We start from the raw sequence: 16,619 nt of genomic DNA on the forward strand, positions 1-16,619 counted from the left end.
AATTGTCACAAAAATATGAATTAAAACAAGAAGTAAGATTCTTTTTTTAACATCTTATTTATTTATCTTTAGAGGGGAAGGGAAGGAGAGAGGGAGATAAATATTAATATATGGTTGCCTCTTGTGCGTCCCCTGCTGGGAACTGGCCTGCAACCCAGGCATGTGCCCTGACTGGGAATCGAACCTCCATCCTTTGGGTCACAGGCCCTCACTCAATCCACTGAGCTACACCAGCCAGGGCAGAAATAAGATTCTTATTGTTAGATTAGCATGATTAGGCAACCTGATAACATCCTAGTCTTACAATGTCTGTTTTGGTACTGTAATAATTTATTATTAAGGAGTAATTTGGGATAATTCCTCTAGAGAATAAGTTTTCAATAGAGATATGAACAATGTAAGTGCACATATCCTATGACCATCAAGTCTTCTTCAAGGAATTTATCCCACTCCCCTAAATGTGTAAAGATGTCTACTTACGAGCATTCACTGCAGCATTGTTTGTAATAACAAAGCCTAATTACTGATCAATAGGACTATGGGAAAATAAACAGAATATGCTTCCATTAAAAACAATCATGTAAGTCAGGACATACTGATATGGAAAGACTTCTAAATATATTGTGTAGAACAGTATTTTGAGTTACAGCACACACATACACACACAATGATGTATGTATCCAAAATATCTGGATGTTTACAATAAAGTATTTTATCATGGGAATACTAGGGGAGGGAGGGAAGGCTAACGCAAACATCAAAATAAGGCGGCCAACAGCATGTCAAGCTACTATAAAAGTCATTGGTCCTGTTCATTAATTTTTGTATGACATTCGTACAAGAATCGCCCTGATTAGTCACTGAATAACCTGGGGAATTGCTCGAGAGGCTGTGAGTTAAGACTGCTCTTCTGTTTCATGCTGATGTTTCTAAAGATCTATATAATCTTTAAAGCAGGAATATCTTTTAGTTATTTATTTCATCATAATACCTGTATCTCTCATTCCAGCGCTGATGAGTTTGAAGAATTGCTTTGAGAATAAACTTTTGAAATAAGATGTCCTTACATAACTTCCATGAAATAACTCTGGAACACCTGTGCAAAACTGTTTTTGCTTCTATTGTGTAAGAAATCTCTAAAATTCAATGACATTTCCTGAAGCGACAGAGAAAGCATTTCTATAAACTCTCCCTTTTCTGTAAACCAATTGCCACTTCGACCACATAGCTCACCAGCTTTTTTCTGGAATGTTTTCCTAGTGATGTGTACGTCAAAGATCTGTGAGACAACCATAAACTGTTGAGTATAAGGGCCTGAAATCCATCCGAGCCTCACATTTTCTCCTTCCCCTGAGATTTAGAGGCCACATAGGCAGGTATGCCTTTTGACGTCCGCAAATCAGTCAAGAGCCTCCCCACAGCAACAAACTCAAAAGTGGTCATCAAGGGCTGAGTGTGGAAGGAACGTAGCAGCGGGCCCCCTATCCGGTCCCCCACGTCCCCACCCCCATGCCTCTGGCTCACTAGAAGGGAGAACCTTAGGGCGGGAACAGGAGAGCAAATGAGACTACAATTCCCAGTAGGCTTAGAGGGAGCGGGACCACGCACGCGCGACCCGACCCAGAGGCGGGGAATTGGGTCCTGCAGCAGCTTCTGGGAGAGAAAAATGGCAGTGTCCGTGGTGCTGCCTAGCCTGGGCAGGCTGTTTGAGATGCCCGCTACGTTGGTGCACGTGAGCCGAGCTTACAGCAAGCCCCAGGCCTTCACGGAGGTTCTACAGCTGCCAAAACGGCAGCTGACGAAGTTTGTGTTCCCATTACAGGAACTCCAGCGGCACCTCCTCTCCGACTCCACGTCTGACCTTCACCTGAAGACCTTCGACCCGAGCCTGGAACAAATCGCGAAGGCAGATAAATTCTTCACCGCCACAGCCGGGAACCGCATCGAGTACCTCAGTTCCGCTGTGCGTCTGGACCACGCCCCAGACCTTCCCCGCCCTGAGGTGTGAGCGCAACTGCTGGCTAGCCCAGTTTTAAGTATTTTGGTAATGAATGTAGAAGACGTTACAAGGTTTAAAAACCTAAACTAAGTATTCAAGATATTATGCTTTTAATTTTTTCCTATTTAATTGAAGTAGGGAAAACAAAGTGAAGAATGTGAAAAGTATGATTTTCACAAACGATGTGATCTTTACCGATTTGTAATTTTCACCGTATCTGAACTTCCTGTTGTGTAAAAAAATGATATATAGATGGCAGTAATGTAGATTTTTAAAAACAACTTTAGTGACATTCCATGATTGTACATTTTATGTATGTACTGCAGTTTACTCATATTTTGTTCTAAGACTGGTAAAAGAAACCTCAGCTCTTTACATACAATAAGTTCTCACATATGATAGTTTCTTGGAAACTGAGACTGAAAGGAATATATAACATAACCAAAATCAGTTTTACCCAAAGCTAATTGGGTAAAATTCGTTGATACCAACTAGTTAAGTTCCTATGGCATATTTCTTGGTCCCAAAAACATCGCATAACATATAAAGACCCCCCAAAATTTATAATATTAAACATTGAAATGAATGTGAACTATACTTATATTTAAGATGAATAAAAACAAACAAGGTAATTATTTTCCAATCCACTTATTGAGCTCTCCTGGCAGCTCAGAGCAGAAGGCAGGAACCAGCCCTTCACAGGAGCCATGCAGGGCCCACTGGCACACACCTGCACTCACTCAGAGTGGGACCGTGTAGACTCACAGGTCCACCTAACCGTGCACAGCTTTGGGATGTGGAACTACCTGGAGAAAACCCACACATGGGGAAAACATGAAAACTTCACGCAGACAGTGGTCCTGGCCATGAATTGATTTTTCCCCCTCATCCATGTTATAACAAAACAATGTTGAACAAAAGGATGTTATTCAAGGATGTGCTGTATTTGTAATAACTGTTCCACTGCACTTAAAATTTTCTTCTACTATATTTAGAATTGCCAGAATTCAAAAACATATATATATATATATCATTTATTGATTGTGACGTAGCATCACTTTTTGATTTAAGCTTTTAAATTACTGGACATTTTGTGTAATTTGTTTTTTAAAATTCAGTTTTATTATCTATAGGTTATCATTGGATTTAATCTGGCAGAGCATTTGAAATTTATGCAGACTTCAGATCAGTTCATTCTGAAGGACTGACCCCAGTTTTGCACAATATATAGCATCCTTGGCCCCTGTCTACTAAATGCTACCTGATCATTACAGATAGCATTTCCTTACAGATTTCTTTACAGGTTTCCAAAACACACCTCAGGGAGCAGTACTGCCCTCATTTACAACCACCGATTGGTATTGTACCACCTCCAATACCATGTTAAAAAGCAGAGCCATATATATTGGCAATTATTATAAAGAATATTTTGTTGCTTTCTATACTGTAGAACAGCAATTTTTAAATATATTTTATTGATTATGCTATTACGATTGTCCCATTTTCCCCCTTTCATTCCCCTCCACCCTGCACACCCCCTCCCACCCACACTCCCCCCCTTTAGTTCATGTCCATGTGTCATACATGTAAGTTCTTTGGCTTCTACTTTTACCATACTATTCTTAACCTCCCCCTATTTTCTACCTATTGTCTATGCTACTTATTCTCTGTACCCTTTCCCCCTCTCTTCCCCTCCCACTCCCCTGTTAATAACCCTCCATGTGATCTCCATTTCTGTGGTTCTCTTTCTGTTCTAGTTGTTTGCTTAGTTTTTTGTTTTAGGTATGGTTGCAAATAATTGTAAGTTTGCTGTCATTTTCCTGTTCACATTTTTTATCTTCTTTTTCTTAATAAATCCCTTTAACATTTTATATAATAAGGGCTTGGTGATGATGAACTCCTTTGACTTGACTTTATCTTAGAAGCACTTTATCTGCTCTTCCATTCTAAATGAAAGCTTTGCTGGATAGAGCAATCCTGGGGGTAGGTCCTTGCCTTTCTTGACTTGGAATACTTCTTTCCAGCCCTTTCTTGCCTGTAAGGTCTCTCTTGAGAAATCAGCTGACAGTCTTATGGGAACTCCTTTGTAGGTTACTGTCCCCTTGCTGCTTTCTTGCTGCTTCCAGAATTCTCTCCTTCATTTTAATTATGGGTAATATAATTATGATGTGCCTTGGTGTATTTCCTCCTTGGATCTAACTTCTTTGGGACTCCCTGAGCTTCCTGAGCTTCCTGGAAGTCTATTTCGTTTGCCAGACTAGGGAAGTTCTCCTTTATTATTTGTTCAAATAACTTTCCCACTTGTTGCTCTTTTCCTTCTGGTACCCGTATAATTTGGATGTTCGAATGTTTAAAGATGTCCTGGAGATTCCTAAGGCTCTCCTCATTTTTTTGAATTCTTGTTTCTTCATTCTTTTCTGATTGGATGTTTCTTTCTTCCTTCTGGTCCACTCCACTGATTTGAGTTCCAGTTTCCTTCCCATCACTATTGGTTCCCTGTACATTTTCCTTTATTTCACTTAGTGTAGCCTTCATTTTTTCATCTTATTTGCGACCTTATTGAACCATTTCTGTGAGCATCCTGATTGCTAGTGTTTTGAACTGTGCATCTGATAGGTTAGCTATTTCTTCATAACTTAGTTGTATTTTTTCTGGAGCTTTGATCTGTTCTTTCGTTTGGGCCATTTTTTTTTTGTCTTAATGTGCCTATTACATAGTGAGGGGAGGAGACTTAGGTGTTCACCAGGGCAGGGCAACCCACGTAGCTGGGTTATGATGCTGTATGTGGGGGAGGGGTCCAAGAGGGATCAGGGGCGCTTGCTACGCTCTGCTAGATATCAGTCACTTCCTCCCAAAAGCAAACTGGGCCCTTCTGGTGCTGGGTCCCATTTGGGGGGTTTATGTACTTTCTAGGACCTTGTGAGTCTCTCCCACGAACTTTTCTGTGAAGCTGGGAATTCCTGCTCCCCATTTTGTTTCACCTGGTGTTATCTGCATGGGAATGTGGGACCACCCGCTCCACCAGCTGCTGCCTTGCAGAGAGTCCTATCTGCCTGTCTCTGCCCCTCCTACCGGTCTGGATGAAAGTGTCTCCTTTAATTCCTTGGTTGTTGGACTTCCACGCAGTTTGATTTTCTGTCAGTTCTGGTGGTTTTTTTTTAAATTGTTGGTATCCTTTTGGTTGTGTGAGGAGGCACAGCATGTCTACCCACACCTCCATCTTGGCCAGACGTCACTAGAACAGCAACTTTCAACGACTGTAACCACAAGATGCACACTGGTGTGCTACAAGAATTTTAAAACATGCAATACCTGACTTTTTAGTTAGGAACACTGACCTCTCTTCCCTTATATTATCAAAGAAAAAATTACAATAGCAACACAACAAGGGACATCTGGTGTAAATGAATTATACCTATTTTTATGTCAGATCAGCAAAAAAAATTTTTTTTGGTGTGCCACAGAATTTTAGCAATTAGTTTATGTGTGCCATGAGATGCAAAAGTTTAAAAATCACCACTATAATAGAGGACTAAAGGAGAAAAGTTCAACTGGAAGATGAGAGCCCAAGAAAAAAAGGAATAACCCCTTACAGTGTACTCTGCAAGTTTGTGGGGAAATGTGGGTCTAACTTCAAAAAGCAAGTGTAAATATAGAATGTTTAGTAAATGTTGCAGATATTCATAAGCAGCACAGTGTCATTAAAAAGCACAGATTCTGAATATAGATGTCTTGAGTTCTGATTTTAACTCCTTCACTTTCTGTTATTTAACCTCTTTCTACCTTGTTTTATCATCTGTAAAATGGGGATAATAATATTGCCTATCTCATAGGGATGTTGTAAAAAGTAAATAGAAAAATGTATGTTAAATGGTTAGAATAGCACCTGGCACATTGAAGTGATTCAGAAGGTAGTAGCTACATGTTAGGGTTTGAGGTTTGACTAAGCCCAAGTCACTTTCCATGGCTGGGCAAGACCAAATAGTTTGACAGGTTTTTGCAGCTAATATATCATTAAATAAACAAACAAACAAATAAATAAGCTAGTACTCAATTACCTTTTTTCTTTTTAATTTTTATTGAATTTATTGGGGTGACATTGGTTAATAAAATTGTATAGGTTTTAGGTGTGTACAGTTCTGTAACACATCATCTGTATGTTGTGTTGTGCGTTCACCACCTAAAGTCATGTCTTTCCATCACCGTTCATCCCTTTACCCTCTTCTAACTCCCCCCTCCCCCTTTCCCGCTCGTAATCACCATTCTGTTGTCTGTGTCTGTGACCTTGTTGGCCTTTTTGGTTTTGCTTAATCCCTTCACTTTATTCACCCAGTCCCCCTTCTCTTTTCTTTTATAAGGTGTGTTTCATAGGCAGAAGCAATGTTGGAAAATCCTCTCTAATAAAGGCTTTATTTTCACTGGCTCCAGAGGTTGAAGTCAGGATCTCCAAAAAACCGGTATGTTGAGATAAAAAATGTGAACTATCTCTGAATTGACTAAGAGGAATAATAAGTGCTGGGAAGTACAAGAAATCATAATTGCCAACTTCCTAGAAAAGTGATTTCTTTCAAAGTAGTAAAGGAAGACATTTCATTAGTGCCTGTGTATTTCTTTGAAGAAAGGGAAGATATGTCTAGATTTATTTTAGTAGTCTTACCAGTATCTTGAGGAAATCTTCCTTGGTCTAAATTTTTTCCAGAGATGTTCTATTGTTATTCTATAATTGTTTCTGCAAATGATCTTAGTTTTACATTGATTTCAGGGGAAACAGCTTTAAAGTGTTTTTTTCTCCTATAATCTTTTATACCTTGCTAACTGATACATATGTACCAGTTTACCTGGGCCAAATTTTGTGCTTATTATCTCAGGCAGTCTCTTGTAGTAGCTTTCTGTCATTTTCTAATTTTCTCTACTTCCTCCTCAATGATGCAGACTCCACCAATATCTAAGATTCCTTCTCTTCAAAACTTGCCCACAGTTCCCCTCACCCTATTACATATTCATGGCAAAACATCCCCACCAACCCAATGCACACTGTCCCTTTTCCTTGCATTGGAATTCTCCCAGGAGGCTTCACTAGTCCTTTCTTGCTGTCCGCTTCTTCATTTAGTTGATTCCCTGGCTCTGTCACTAATGATTGTTGTTGTTCGTTAATCCTCCCTCCCCTACCCCTGCCCTGCCTCACCAAATCCAGCTAAACTCTCACTCCTACGTAGAGTGGTTCCCTTCCTGCTTTGAGAGGAGGATGCAAGGAATGTATTTTTGACATTCCTACTTCCAAAATCATTTTCCTATAGATAGACACAGAGCTGACTGGGAACCTAAGCACCATCTATAAAATCTTTCCTCTGAAAATACTTGTTCCAAGTTCTAAACAGCTGACTTTTTAAATTATTTATCTTAATCTTTCCTTGCCTGATTAATGTCCATAGATACAAAATCATGAACAAACCACTTACCATCTGTACATCAATTTTGCTTGCACAGATATTTTATAATGTTTTACATACTTTTTAAAAATGGTTTTGAAAGCCATCTACTGAAACATTCAAAACCCATGTTCATTGTAGGGGTGCAATAATCTGGGCATAGTGAACTATCAGGCTTTGCACCTAGGTCGTATGACTCTGACTAACAGTAAGCATTTAATTTAACTTACCAGCACCATAATTCATTTCTTCTTAGAAATATGAAGAGAATATTAACTAGAACAGTCACACCACTTAGAACAGGATACTTTTTCACTGAGAGAGCGAGCTAATGAAAGAGGAGAGACTCCAAAATATTTTGCCTACATATTTTTAATACGGAATCTAAAGTTCTTAAGTCATTCTTCTCTTAAAACTATGAGTTGGAGAGAAGTCGAATCCCTGAAGCCTGTCTCCAGCCACTGCTGTCGTCACTTCCTCCTCACTGTCAGCGTGACTGGGATTATATACAAAATACTTACACGTGTTAATAAATGTGACTAAGTAGAACATATTTTGAGTTATGAAATGTAAAGGACATATTTTAAGGAGGCTTTCATTTTTCCATTTATCAGGGTCACACAAAGAAAATGAATTTTTTTAAAGTTGGAAAATATTTCACGTTGGTGGACATGCCAGGTTATGGCTATAGAGCACCCGAGGATTTTGTCGATATGGTAGAGCCCTATCTAAAGGAACGAAAGAAGTAAGGAAAAAAATTTTTATACTAGTTACACATTTAACCCAAAAGCATATTTTTATTATTCTCATAATGTTTTACAACACAGTATTTAGAACTGTGGTATATTCTGCTTGCTTTGCTTTTCCCTATAGATTGGCTTTATCTTAAATTCAAGTGTTTTTCTAAATTGAGACTATAAATAGTACTTCAGCAGAGTTTACTGAGTTTTTTATACCAGACGGTTAGATGGCTAACTTTGAAAATGAGAACTCTTGGTTAATGTGGCATTTACCAAATTCAAATACACGTCTGTAAATTCTAATCATTCTTAAAGTACTTCTGACATCACATCCTCTGTAAATGTTACATTTTTTTTTGTCTCCTTAGGTAGTTAGATGGTAGCTGTATGTTTCAAGCTTTGCACAGATACAGAAAAATTTGTTAAATTTTTGAAGTATAAAAAGTGTTAACAAGTATCTTTTTTACTCTGGCTTTATATAGAAACCAAGATGAAATATTTATACAAGAAAATACAAAATATAGTGTGTCTGGTTTGTGTTATCTGTTAGACTTAAAATATTCGTTAATTGGTATTTTAATGATAATATAGTTAATTGGGTTCATCTCTCTTTCTCTCACTAGAGTTCAAGCTCTTAGAGGAAGGGGCTCACTCACCTTTATAACCAGTCCCAAGTACATTGTCATGTTCAACACATGCTACTGAAATAAATTGATACTTAGTGAACTTAGTTCATTAACTATTACACTGTAGGATAGACTTCCTGGTGAATCGAGAGTTCCTTTTGCCTAAAGAAATTTTTAAAGTGTGGATTGAAAATTAGTCAAAGGAAAATTTATTAGTATTGTGAGTGTCAGGGAGAAATAAATGAATTTCATATTGCCTTTCATCTTTATTTCTGCATTCTTGTAGTTTGATGAGAACATTTTTGTTAGTGGATAGTGTTGTCGGAATTCAAAAAGCAGACAGTATTGCCATAGAAATGTGTGAAGAGCTTGCGTTACCTTATGTGGTAAGTATTTCTTTTCAATTATGGTTGCAGTTAGAAATACCAGTTCTCTGAGTGTGTGTGTCTGTCTTTTTAGTGAATAAGTAGGTCTTGCCTCTGGAAGAGATAAAAGAATACCTTTTCAATTGTTTGGCCATTAATAAAATAAGTCTGTGCTACTCTTATTAAAAAATAATACTTTTCTCTCAGATCTAAGTTTTCAAAATTATAGTCAAAGTAAAGTTTTTAAAGCTGTTTATTTGGTGTTTATAGGTGCTTTTCTTTATGATTTTTAATGGCAATATAAACATTGGTCTAAAATGAGTTAATAGCTCTTTAACAGTAGCTTGTCAGAGAGTACTTGTAAGTATGTAAATAAAACTGCAACTGAAAATTTACTAAGCTAATTTGGAATTTCAGAACCATTATGAGAAGATAGTAGGTTCTAGCACATACAAGTAGGATTTTTATACTGTATACTTCAAACAAAATTTCTTCTGGATATATTTTATCAGTGTTCTTTCTGTTATTTGCTCTGGAATAGAATATAGATTAGTAGGTTGGTATCCACATTTATTTCACCTTTTGAGTTTTCCAAATAAAATAGCACTCTTAAGGAAAAGTGGAGAACTCATTGACTATAATTTTGTTTTTCAGAATGTCAGAAAACCACTAAAATGTAGCAGTGGAGTTTAATGCAAATCAAACCACATTACTAGTTAGCACCTTTTTTGTGTTCTTAGAGATATGGAGTTCTTGGGGTTTGCAAAGCCCCATGAGGCATTAGTGATAACTTAGTTATGAGGAGCCAAAGGTTTGATAAACATAGTCTATGCAGTACAAATGCAATGAGTCAGGAAGTTTCATTTTGTAGAAATTCCCAGGAAAACCTGATAGATCAAGGTTTCACTTTGTAATGGATTTTGTAATCAAGCCATGCCTTGACCCTCCTCTATAATTGTCTTTGCATAGGTAAATTTATTCAAAGTAATTATTTACTAGTAAGCCTAGAAAATTTGAGGCTTAACTTGGAGTATAACTATGTACAACTTGCAATACTGGATGTAACCTACAAAACAGCCCGATTTCTCATTTGTCCTTTAGATTATTACATGTAAGATAGAACCATTTTGTAGATCAAAAATAATTATAAGTTGGCAGTTTTATATGAATCAGCCTAATGATACTCACTTGCATATTGAGTATCTTCAACCACGAGACATATAGTGATCTTATGAAACATTTGGTTTATGGTAGTTGCAAATATGGCTCCAGGGTCCTTTTTGCTGGTTTTGACTTCAAGGTACTATAGTCCTATGTAGTTCAAGCACCGTTAAACAGCAAACACATAGCGCGTGCTTTATACATTGTACACAACAGGACTGTACAATAACTCAGTCTTCACAGTAACGCATTTAGCATACATGGCTTTTATTTTATAGATGAGGAAACAAGTACAAAGAGATTAAGAAACTTGAACAGGTCACCTAGTTATTGAGAATTTGTAGCTGAAATGTGGAAAACTGTATATTAAAAATACTTTATTTCTAATGCTTAAATATTTGTTTTCTTGCAGATGGTATTGACAAAAATTGACAAATCTTCCATGGGCCATCTTCTAAAGCAAGTGCTTCAGATCCAGAAATTCGTGAACACTAGCACACAAGGGTGTTTTCCTCAGTTGTTTCCTGTAAGGTAAGAGTTGAATTGTTTTCAGTAGCTTCGTGTACTAACAGCCTTCATCATTATATCAGTATTTCTTATCACTTCTTGGCCTTTTGGCTAAGATCAAGTGCAAATCAGTATTTGTGAAACTGAGGTATCACTTAAATGAGGGAAATTTGGAAGACTGTGCACTTAGTTATGACTTATTGGTACAGCCCATGAGCACTTTTATTTTTCTCTTCCCTCCATCCTTGTCTCCTTCTGCAGATTTTGCTGTACCTTCATTCTCTTTCCTCCTTAGCCTAGCTCAACCCTGCACCACAGCAGAAGTGAAAACTTTTTTTTTAGAATCAGCTAAATAACAACCACAATAAAGGTACTACCATCCCTTTCTCGGCTTCACAGAAAAACAGTTTATCTTTATGGTCGAAAACTCATTCAGGCTGTGAGGGATAAAAATGTTCCTTTAAAAGGACCACATGTAAAGAAGAAGTACTTCATAAAAATTAGAATTAAGCATTGGCGGCAGATGGAATGGTTATTTCCTGAGCTGGCAGTTTTTCAGATATTAGATGTGGTTTAGCAATGAAGCATGAGTTTTTACTTTCAGTGTATACCTTGGACACAGTAAGTACCTGTATTGTTGCAGAGAATAGAGTGTCACTCCCCTATGATATTCTTATTCGAACTTCTTTGCAAAAGGCACTATGGGAGTTGCTATGAAAAATAATGAAGCCAAGTAACAGTTAAATATGAAACTGCTCATTCTACATCCTATCAATGCAAATCACATTTAAATTGTTTGTAATTACGAACATGCCTGTCAAAATCCCTCTTCATCATTCCTACAAAATGCTCTTCTCCTTTTACTACTTTTCAAGATAGAGCGTGTATCCTGTTCATTTATCTGTGTCCCATGTATACAAGAACCTCCTGGGGGCAGGAACGAAATCCTAATTCTTCTTAGAGCCCTGAGCATTGTCGTAGAAAAATAGATGTTTCTTTTAACTATTTAATAATAAAGAAGTGATACTTCAGCTAAAAGGCAATCAAATATAAGATGTGCAAATTATGCCTTAATAGCAGCATTTATTGAAAAAAAGTAAGTTTTAGTTGACTGGAAACTTAGTTTGAATTAACAGTATAATAGGGCGAGGGGAAAACTGACAATGTTTTCTTCAGCTACAATGAATGGAATTAGAGTTTAAAACAAGGGAATAATCAAGCAGCGGTCACAGCCTGCTGTGAGCTCTGTGCCACCAGACTAATCAAGTGAAGGTCGTGGCTCGACATTAAAAGCAGTAGAGCTGTCCGGTGGTCTTGGGGGAGGTTATGTCACTGGATCATTCAAGGCACGTAACTGATTCTCCCAGTAAACATCCCTATTTCATGGTCACAAGTCAGAGAAGTGAGTTCAGAGAGGTGTTGGCTGTGACAGAAAGAGCTTGAGCCATAGAGTCAGGCCATGGTTTTGCATAGTTCCTCTACTCCTTACAGTTTTTAAAGCACCTTACTTCATTTTCTGAGTCTTTTCTCACTAGTAAAAATGTGATTGTTAGAAGGATTAAATAAAATGTATTGTGACTGATGTACCCACACTATAGTAGATGTTAGTTTCCGTCCTTGACAAAGGTCAGTCAGTAAATGGCAGGGTCAGGCCAACAATTCAGAATATCAGGTTCCTAGTACATTTTAGAGGCATTCCCTTCTTTAAATATGCCAGCATTCTCTGCTGCTTAACCCTGGGAAGATTGCTGTTACGGACTACTCACCTTAAGTGACCATGGCACTGTGGAAGCCACACAGCACTTAAAGGCTAAGAACCGAGACACGGGAGCCTGCTGACTTTCAAGAACACCAGTGTTCACTCCACCACAGTGACCACATACAGGAAATCAGCAGGCTGTACTGTATAGTTTTCAAAATTCAATTCAGAAAATAGAGTTACATGTAGTCCTTGCTTTTACTAGCATCATCAAACCCCAATCCATTCCTCCAGATGGAGTTTGGCCTAGTCACAGAGTAATTATTATAAAGTTAGATTTTATTTCCTTATCTTCCTGTATGATCCTGATAGGACAAAGGTGGAAATGTGAGTAGATATGTAGTCCAGAGAAGTTGGCCTCTCAGCCTATAGGCAAAAGTTAAGTGCTAACCCTCATGTCTGAACTCTACCCAAGCTGGAGAAGTATAAATGGCAAAAGGCTTCTAAAGATTGATGCTGGGATCAGTCTGTTGTTATAAACTGTATGGAATAAATATGTAAGTAGGCAGAGTATAGTTGCTTCTGTGGTTTTCTGTGTAGTGAAAATTTCCAAGCAAATGAGAACTGATCATGAAGACAAAGAAAATTATTATGAAGTTGACAGAAATGTTGCAGATGAGTTCACGGTGTCATCGTTTGTGTGTAGACTATCGAACCCTATCTAACCCATATCTCTCCTTTAAACTACATATGTATAACTTCATTTATGATCCAAGAATCATTATGGGCTATTCTCAAGCAGACAGGTTTGGTCAAAAAGTCCAAAATGCTGTACCTTATATCAAGGGAATCAGCAATGCTATAGTTAATAATACTATATTGCATATTTGAAAATTACTAAGAGAACAGATCTTAAAAAATCCTCATCACAAGAAAAATTGTGACTGACTTCGTATAGTGTTGGATGTTAACTAGACTTTTGTGATCATTTTGCAGTATATACAAACACACACTCATTGTGTTGTATACCTGAAACTAGTATGTCATATGTCAATTATTCCTCCATAAGAAAGTTAAAAAAACTTTTCAACTGGCAAAAAAAATAGTAATATGGTGAGATTTTTGGAATCAAGAAGGAAATAGAGCAGGTAGTGTAGACCCAGTTTAGAATACCACAAGTGGCTGAGAGAAGAGAGGAAAGGCAGGGCAAATTAAGATGTTGTTTCGTACATGGAACTCACAGCTCAAACAGTTTATTTTTTTAGTATATAATCTTTATTTTTTTCATTACCATTAGGTCCCCTTATATTCCCTCCCCCTGCAGTCACCACACTGTTGTCCATCCGTGTCCATGAGTCTTTTTCTCTTTTTGCTAAATCCCTCCACCCCTTTACTTCCCCCTTGTACACAATTGGTTTTTAATTAGGTGAATTCAGGTCTGTCAGTGCCTCTGAAGTACGGAAGAAAATTATTTTTCTTTTCTTTTCACAGTGCTGTGACCTATTCTGGAATCCATCTGTTGAGATGCTTTATAGCAAACATAACAGGACATCTTAAGACGTAATGGTGTCTAGTTTAGCAGAAGACTCAAAAATTTTTATGCCAACTGGAGCTAAACACCTAGAATTTCAGCATTGTTTTAAATGTTGCATGCCTATAATCTGCGGAGAATCAGTTCAGCTTTAAACCTACCTCTTCCCAAAGCAAGAATGAATTCTGTGCCTGGCAGTGGGGGGTGGTTTATAAATGATTGAATTATGCCTTCATTTGAACAGATGCTAGCAGTTTTTATTTTAACAAACTCAAGAGCAGTATATAAAAGTCCATAAGGTGAAAACCTGTTTACTACTGTGTAGAGAAGGGTTTTCATGTTACTTATTGGGCTCTGTCTTTTTAAAGAAAATGTCTATTATGTGTAATTTTAAATATTAAAATGGAATAGTTCAAAAAGGAGTTACCTTTCTGTTAAGGACTGATAGGTAAGTTGAAGATAAATGCTCCTATTTGTATGCCTATAATTTATCTTTTTTCTGAATCCTTATTTGAATTTTTTAAATTATTCTTGATAAAATTTTAGTCAGTGCATGCTGGAAATACCAATAACTTCAGTCTGGGGTCAGTCACCTGAGGCTCAACATGGGATTTAGAATCAGAAGACCAGATTTTAAGTTCCAGTTCTATTATTTTTTTATATGTTGGACCTTGATTTCTTGAGCTCCATTTGTAACTCTAACCTCACAAGCTGTGAAGATGATGAAAGTGGTGTATGCGAAAAGGACGTCTTCATATTCTGCATATTTATAAAGGGAAATCAATCCAAGAATGCAGCTAAATGCAAAGGTAGATTTATCACAGAAAATATCTTATCGTGGAGAAAGCAATATTTTCTCTAGTGAAAGACAAAAAAACAAAAAGAACAGTCCTGAGAAAACTGATTTGCAAAGCGTGAGAACAAAGTTGATGGCACTGTTTAGAATCAGTACATTAAGATTCACAATGGAAAGATAAAGCCTTACTTTGAACTAAAGTTAATGGAAAAGATTTTTATGAAGATGCTACTGCCTTTTCATGTAAGTGGCTTAGCTTTTCAAAGTGAGGCTGAATATTACAAGGTTGTAGCAACAGCTCTGAATAAAAGAAATTAAGAAATAAAACAATATTGTAGCTTTTTTAGAAAATTCTGTTTGAATATAGTTGATAGCACTGGTCTGTTCTGACCAGCAGCATTTTAAGCTTAAAAAAAAAACTTTATGTGGTCATTTGCAAAGTAAAATATATGGTAACAATAGAATTACCTTTCTTATAAGTCATCTTTCTGTTTGCCTGTGTTACTTTACCCCTTGTCCTAGCCTTGGTTCTCCTAAAAGCATAGCCCGAGACTTGCATGCAGTAGTTTATTTAGGATGTGATCCCACGGAACAGGGATGATGGAGAAATGAAACAGCAGGCAGGAAAGCTCATCAAGGATGCACTGAGTTGGATACCACATAAGCACAAGTACTTGATCTTGAATGACCTTTTGAGCAGCTTATGAAATGTGCGTCTGAATTGTCTTTGAAGGGAGAAAGGGTGACCCCACACCTCTTCCAAGTCATATGTGCCCAGGAGTCAACCAGTTTCTGCAGCTTGTCAAAAGCCAGGAGGCAGGAAGTGAGAGGTCCCTGGAGCAGGAGGCAAGGTACTTGCCAGTCCTATTCCAAATAGGTTGCCATGGCAGCAGTTGAAGTAGGAAGGTCAAGGATTTCAGGACACCTGGAAAGTCTCACCACCTTTCTCTTATGAATGAATTAAGTGTTCTAATGCCCGCAGATGTGATTAAGTTGGTATTCACTATGATGACACTAACTTCTGATCTAACTTACTAGGTAAGTTATGGTTTTGTTTATTTTACCCTTTTAAAAATTTAAAACATTTGCATTTAAATTGCTTGGAAAACTAACTGATATAGAATACTACATTCCTTACAAATACATATAAATTACCATTTTGTAGACACATCATATGAAGCTTTTTACCATTTTTCCCAGAATTGTAAGGGACACAAGATGAGAAAAGGAGATGAAAAGACTTACTCCAGGGGAACATTAATGAAACACACAAAAATGCTAGTCTTTAGTCCAGTCAGGGCTTTATAGTTTTCCCTCCCTAGACAACTCACTAAACCACTCTGGTTTTTCCAATGAGGGATCATTTCAAATTGTAAAAGTCTGATTTTTGGCCACTTCAGATGAAGGAATCTAAGTCCTGGGAAACACTAGCTCAGTGGAGTCACGTGCAAATAAAAGCAGAATCAAGACTGGACCTTAAGTCTTAAGATTCTTAGAAGCTGACCATCTCCTTGGTATTGCCCATGTCTGAAGGCACTTAGTAGCTACTACCATTCCAAGTCATATGTGCCCAGGAGTCAACCAGTTTCTGCAGCTTGTCAAAAGCCAGGAAACTTCCTACCAAACCATTGGTAGGAAGCAAGCAGAAATATAAACAATGAAAAGTCATTCAAGGTTAAGAACTCAAATCAGGGTGTTCCATCTTGGGAAAAGGGAGCTAAACCAGTGTTTATCCAACTACATTTTGGGCTACTTCTTGTATGTCA

At 37.5% G+C, this 16,619-nt stretch overlaps 1 protein-coding gene across 3 annotated transcripts in view; it reads left to right on the top strand.

Annotated features, from left to right (window-relative positions):
• Positions 1 to 1,651: 1,651 nt before the first annotated feature.
• Positions 1,652 to 16,619, top strand: part of GTPBP8 (GTP binding protein 8 (putative)) — a 39,691-nt gene continuing 24,723 nt past the window's right edge. The window contains exons 1-7 of one of the 3 annotated variants that reach the window (XM_053663069.1): positions 1,653 to 1,732; positions 1,823 to 2,002; positions 6,358 to 6,456; positions 8,043 to 8,173; positions 9,081 to 9,180; positions 10,733 to 10,851; positions 14,018 to 14,476. In XM_053663069.1, the coding sequence (XP_053519044.1) occupies positions 1,667 to 1,732; positions 1,823 to 2,002; positions 6,358 to 6,456; positions 8,043 to 8,173; positions 9,081 to 9,180; positions 10,733 to 10,851; positions 14,018 to 14,090 (768 nt within the window). In that variant the 5' untranslated portion in view covers positions 1,653 to 1,666 and the 3' untranslated portion in view covers positions 14,091 to 14,476. Of the gene's footprint in view, positions 2,003 to 6,357; positions 6,457 to 8,042; positions 8,174 to 9,080; positions 9,181 to 10,732; positions 10,852 to 14,017; positions 14,477 to 16,619 lie in introns of those variants that run through there. The other 2 variants (XM_037136844.2, XM_053663068.1) reach the window with 2 other exon arrangements.

This window comes from Artibeus jamaicensis, unplaced genomic scaffold (genome assembly GCF_021234435.1).
Source record: "Artibeus jamaicensis isolate MK-2021 breed Jamaican fruit bat unplaced genomic scaffold, CSHL_Jam_final contig_3126, whole genome shotgun sequence".
Taxonomy (NCBI): domain Eukaryota; kingdom Metazoa; phylum Chordata; class Mammalia; order Chiroptera; family Phyllostomidae; genus Artibeus; species Artibeus jamaicensis.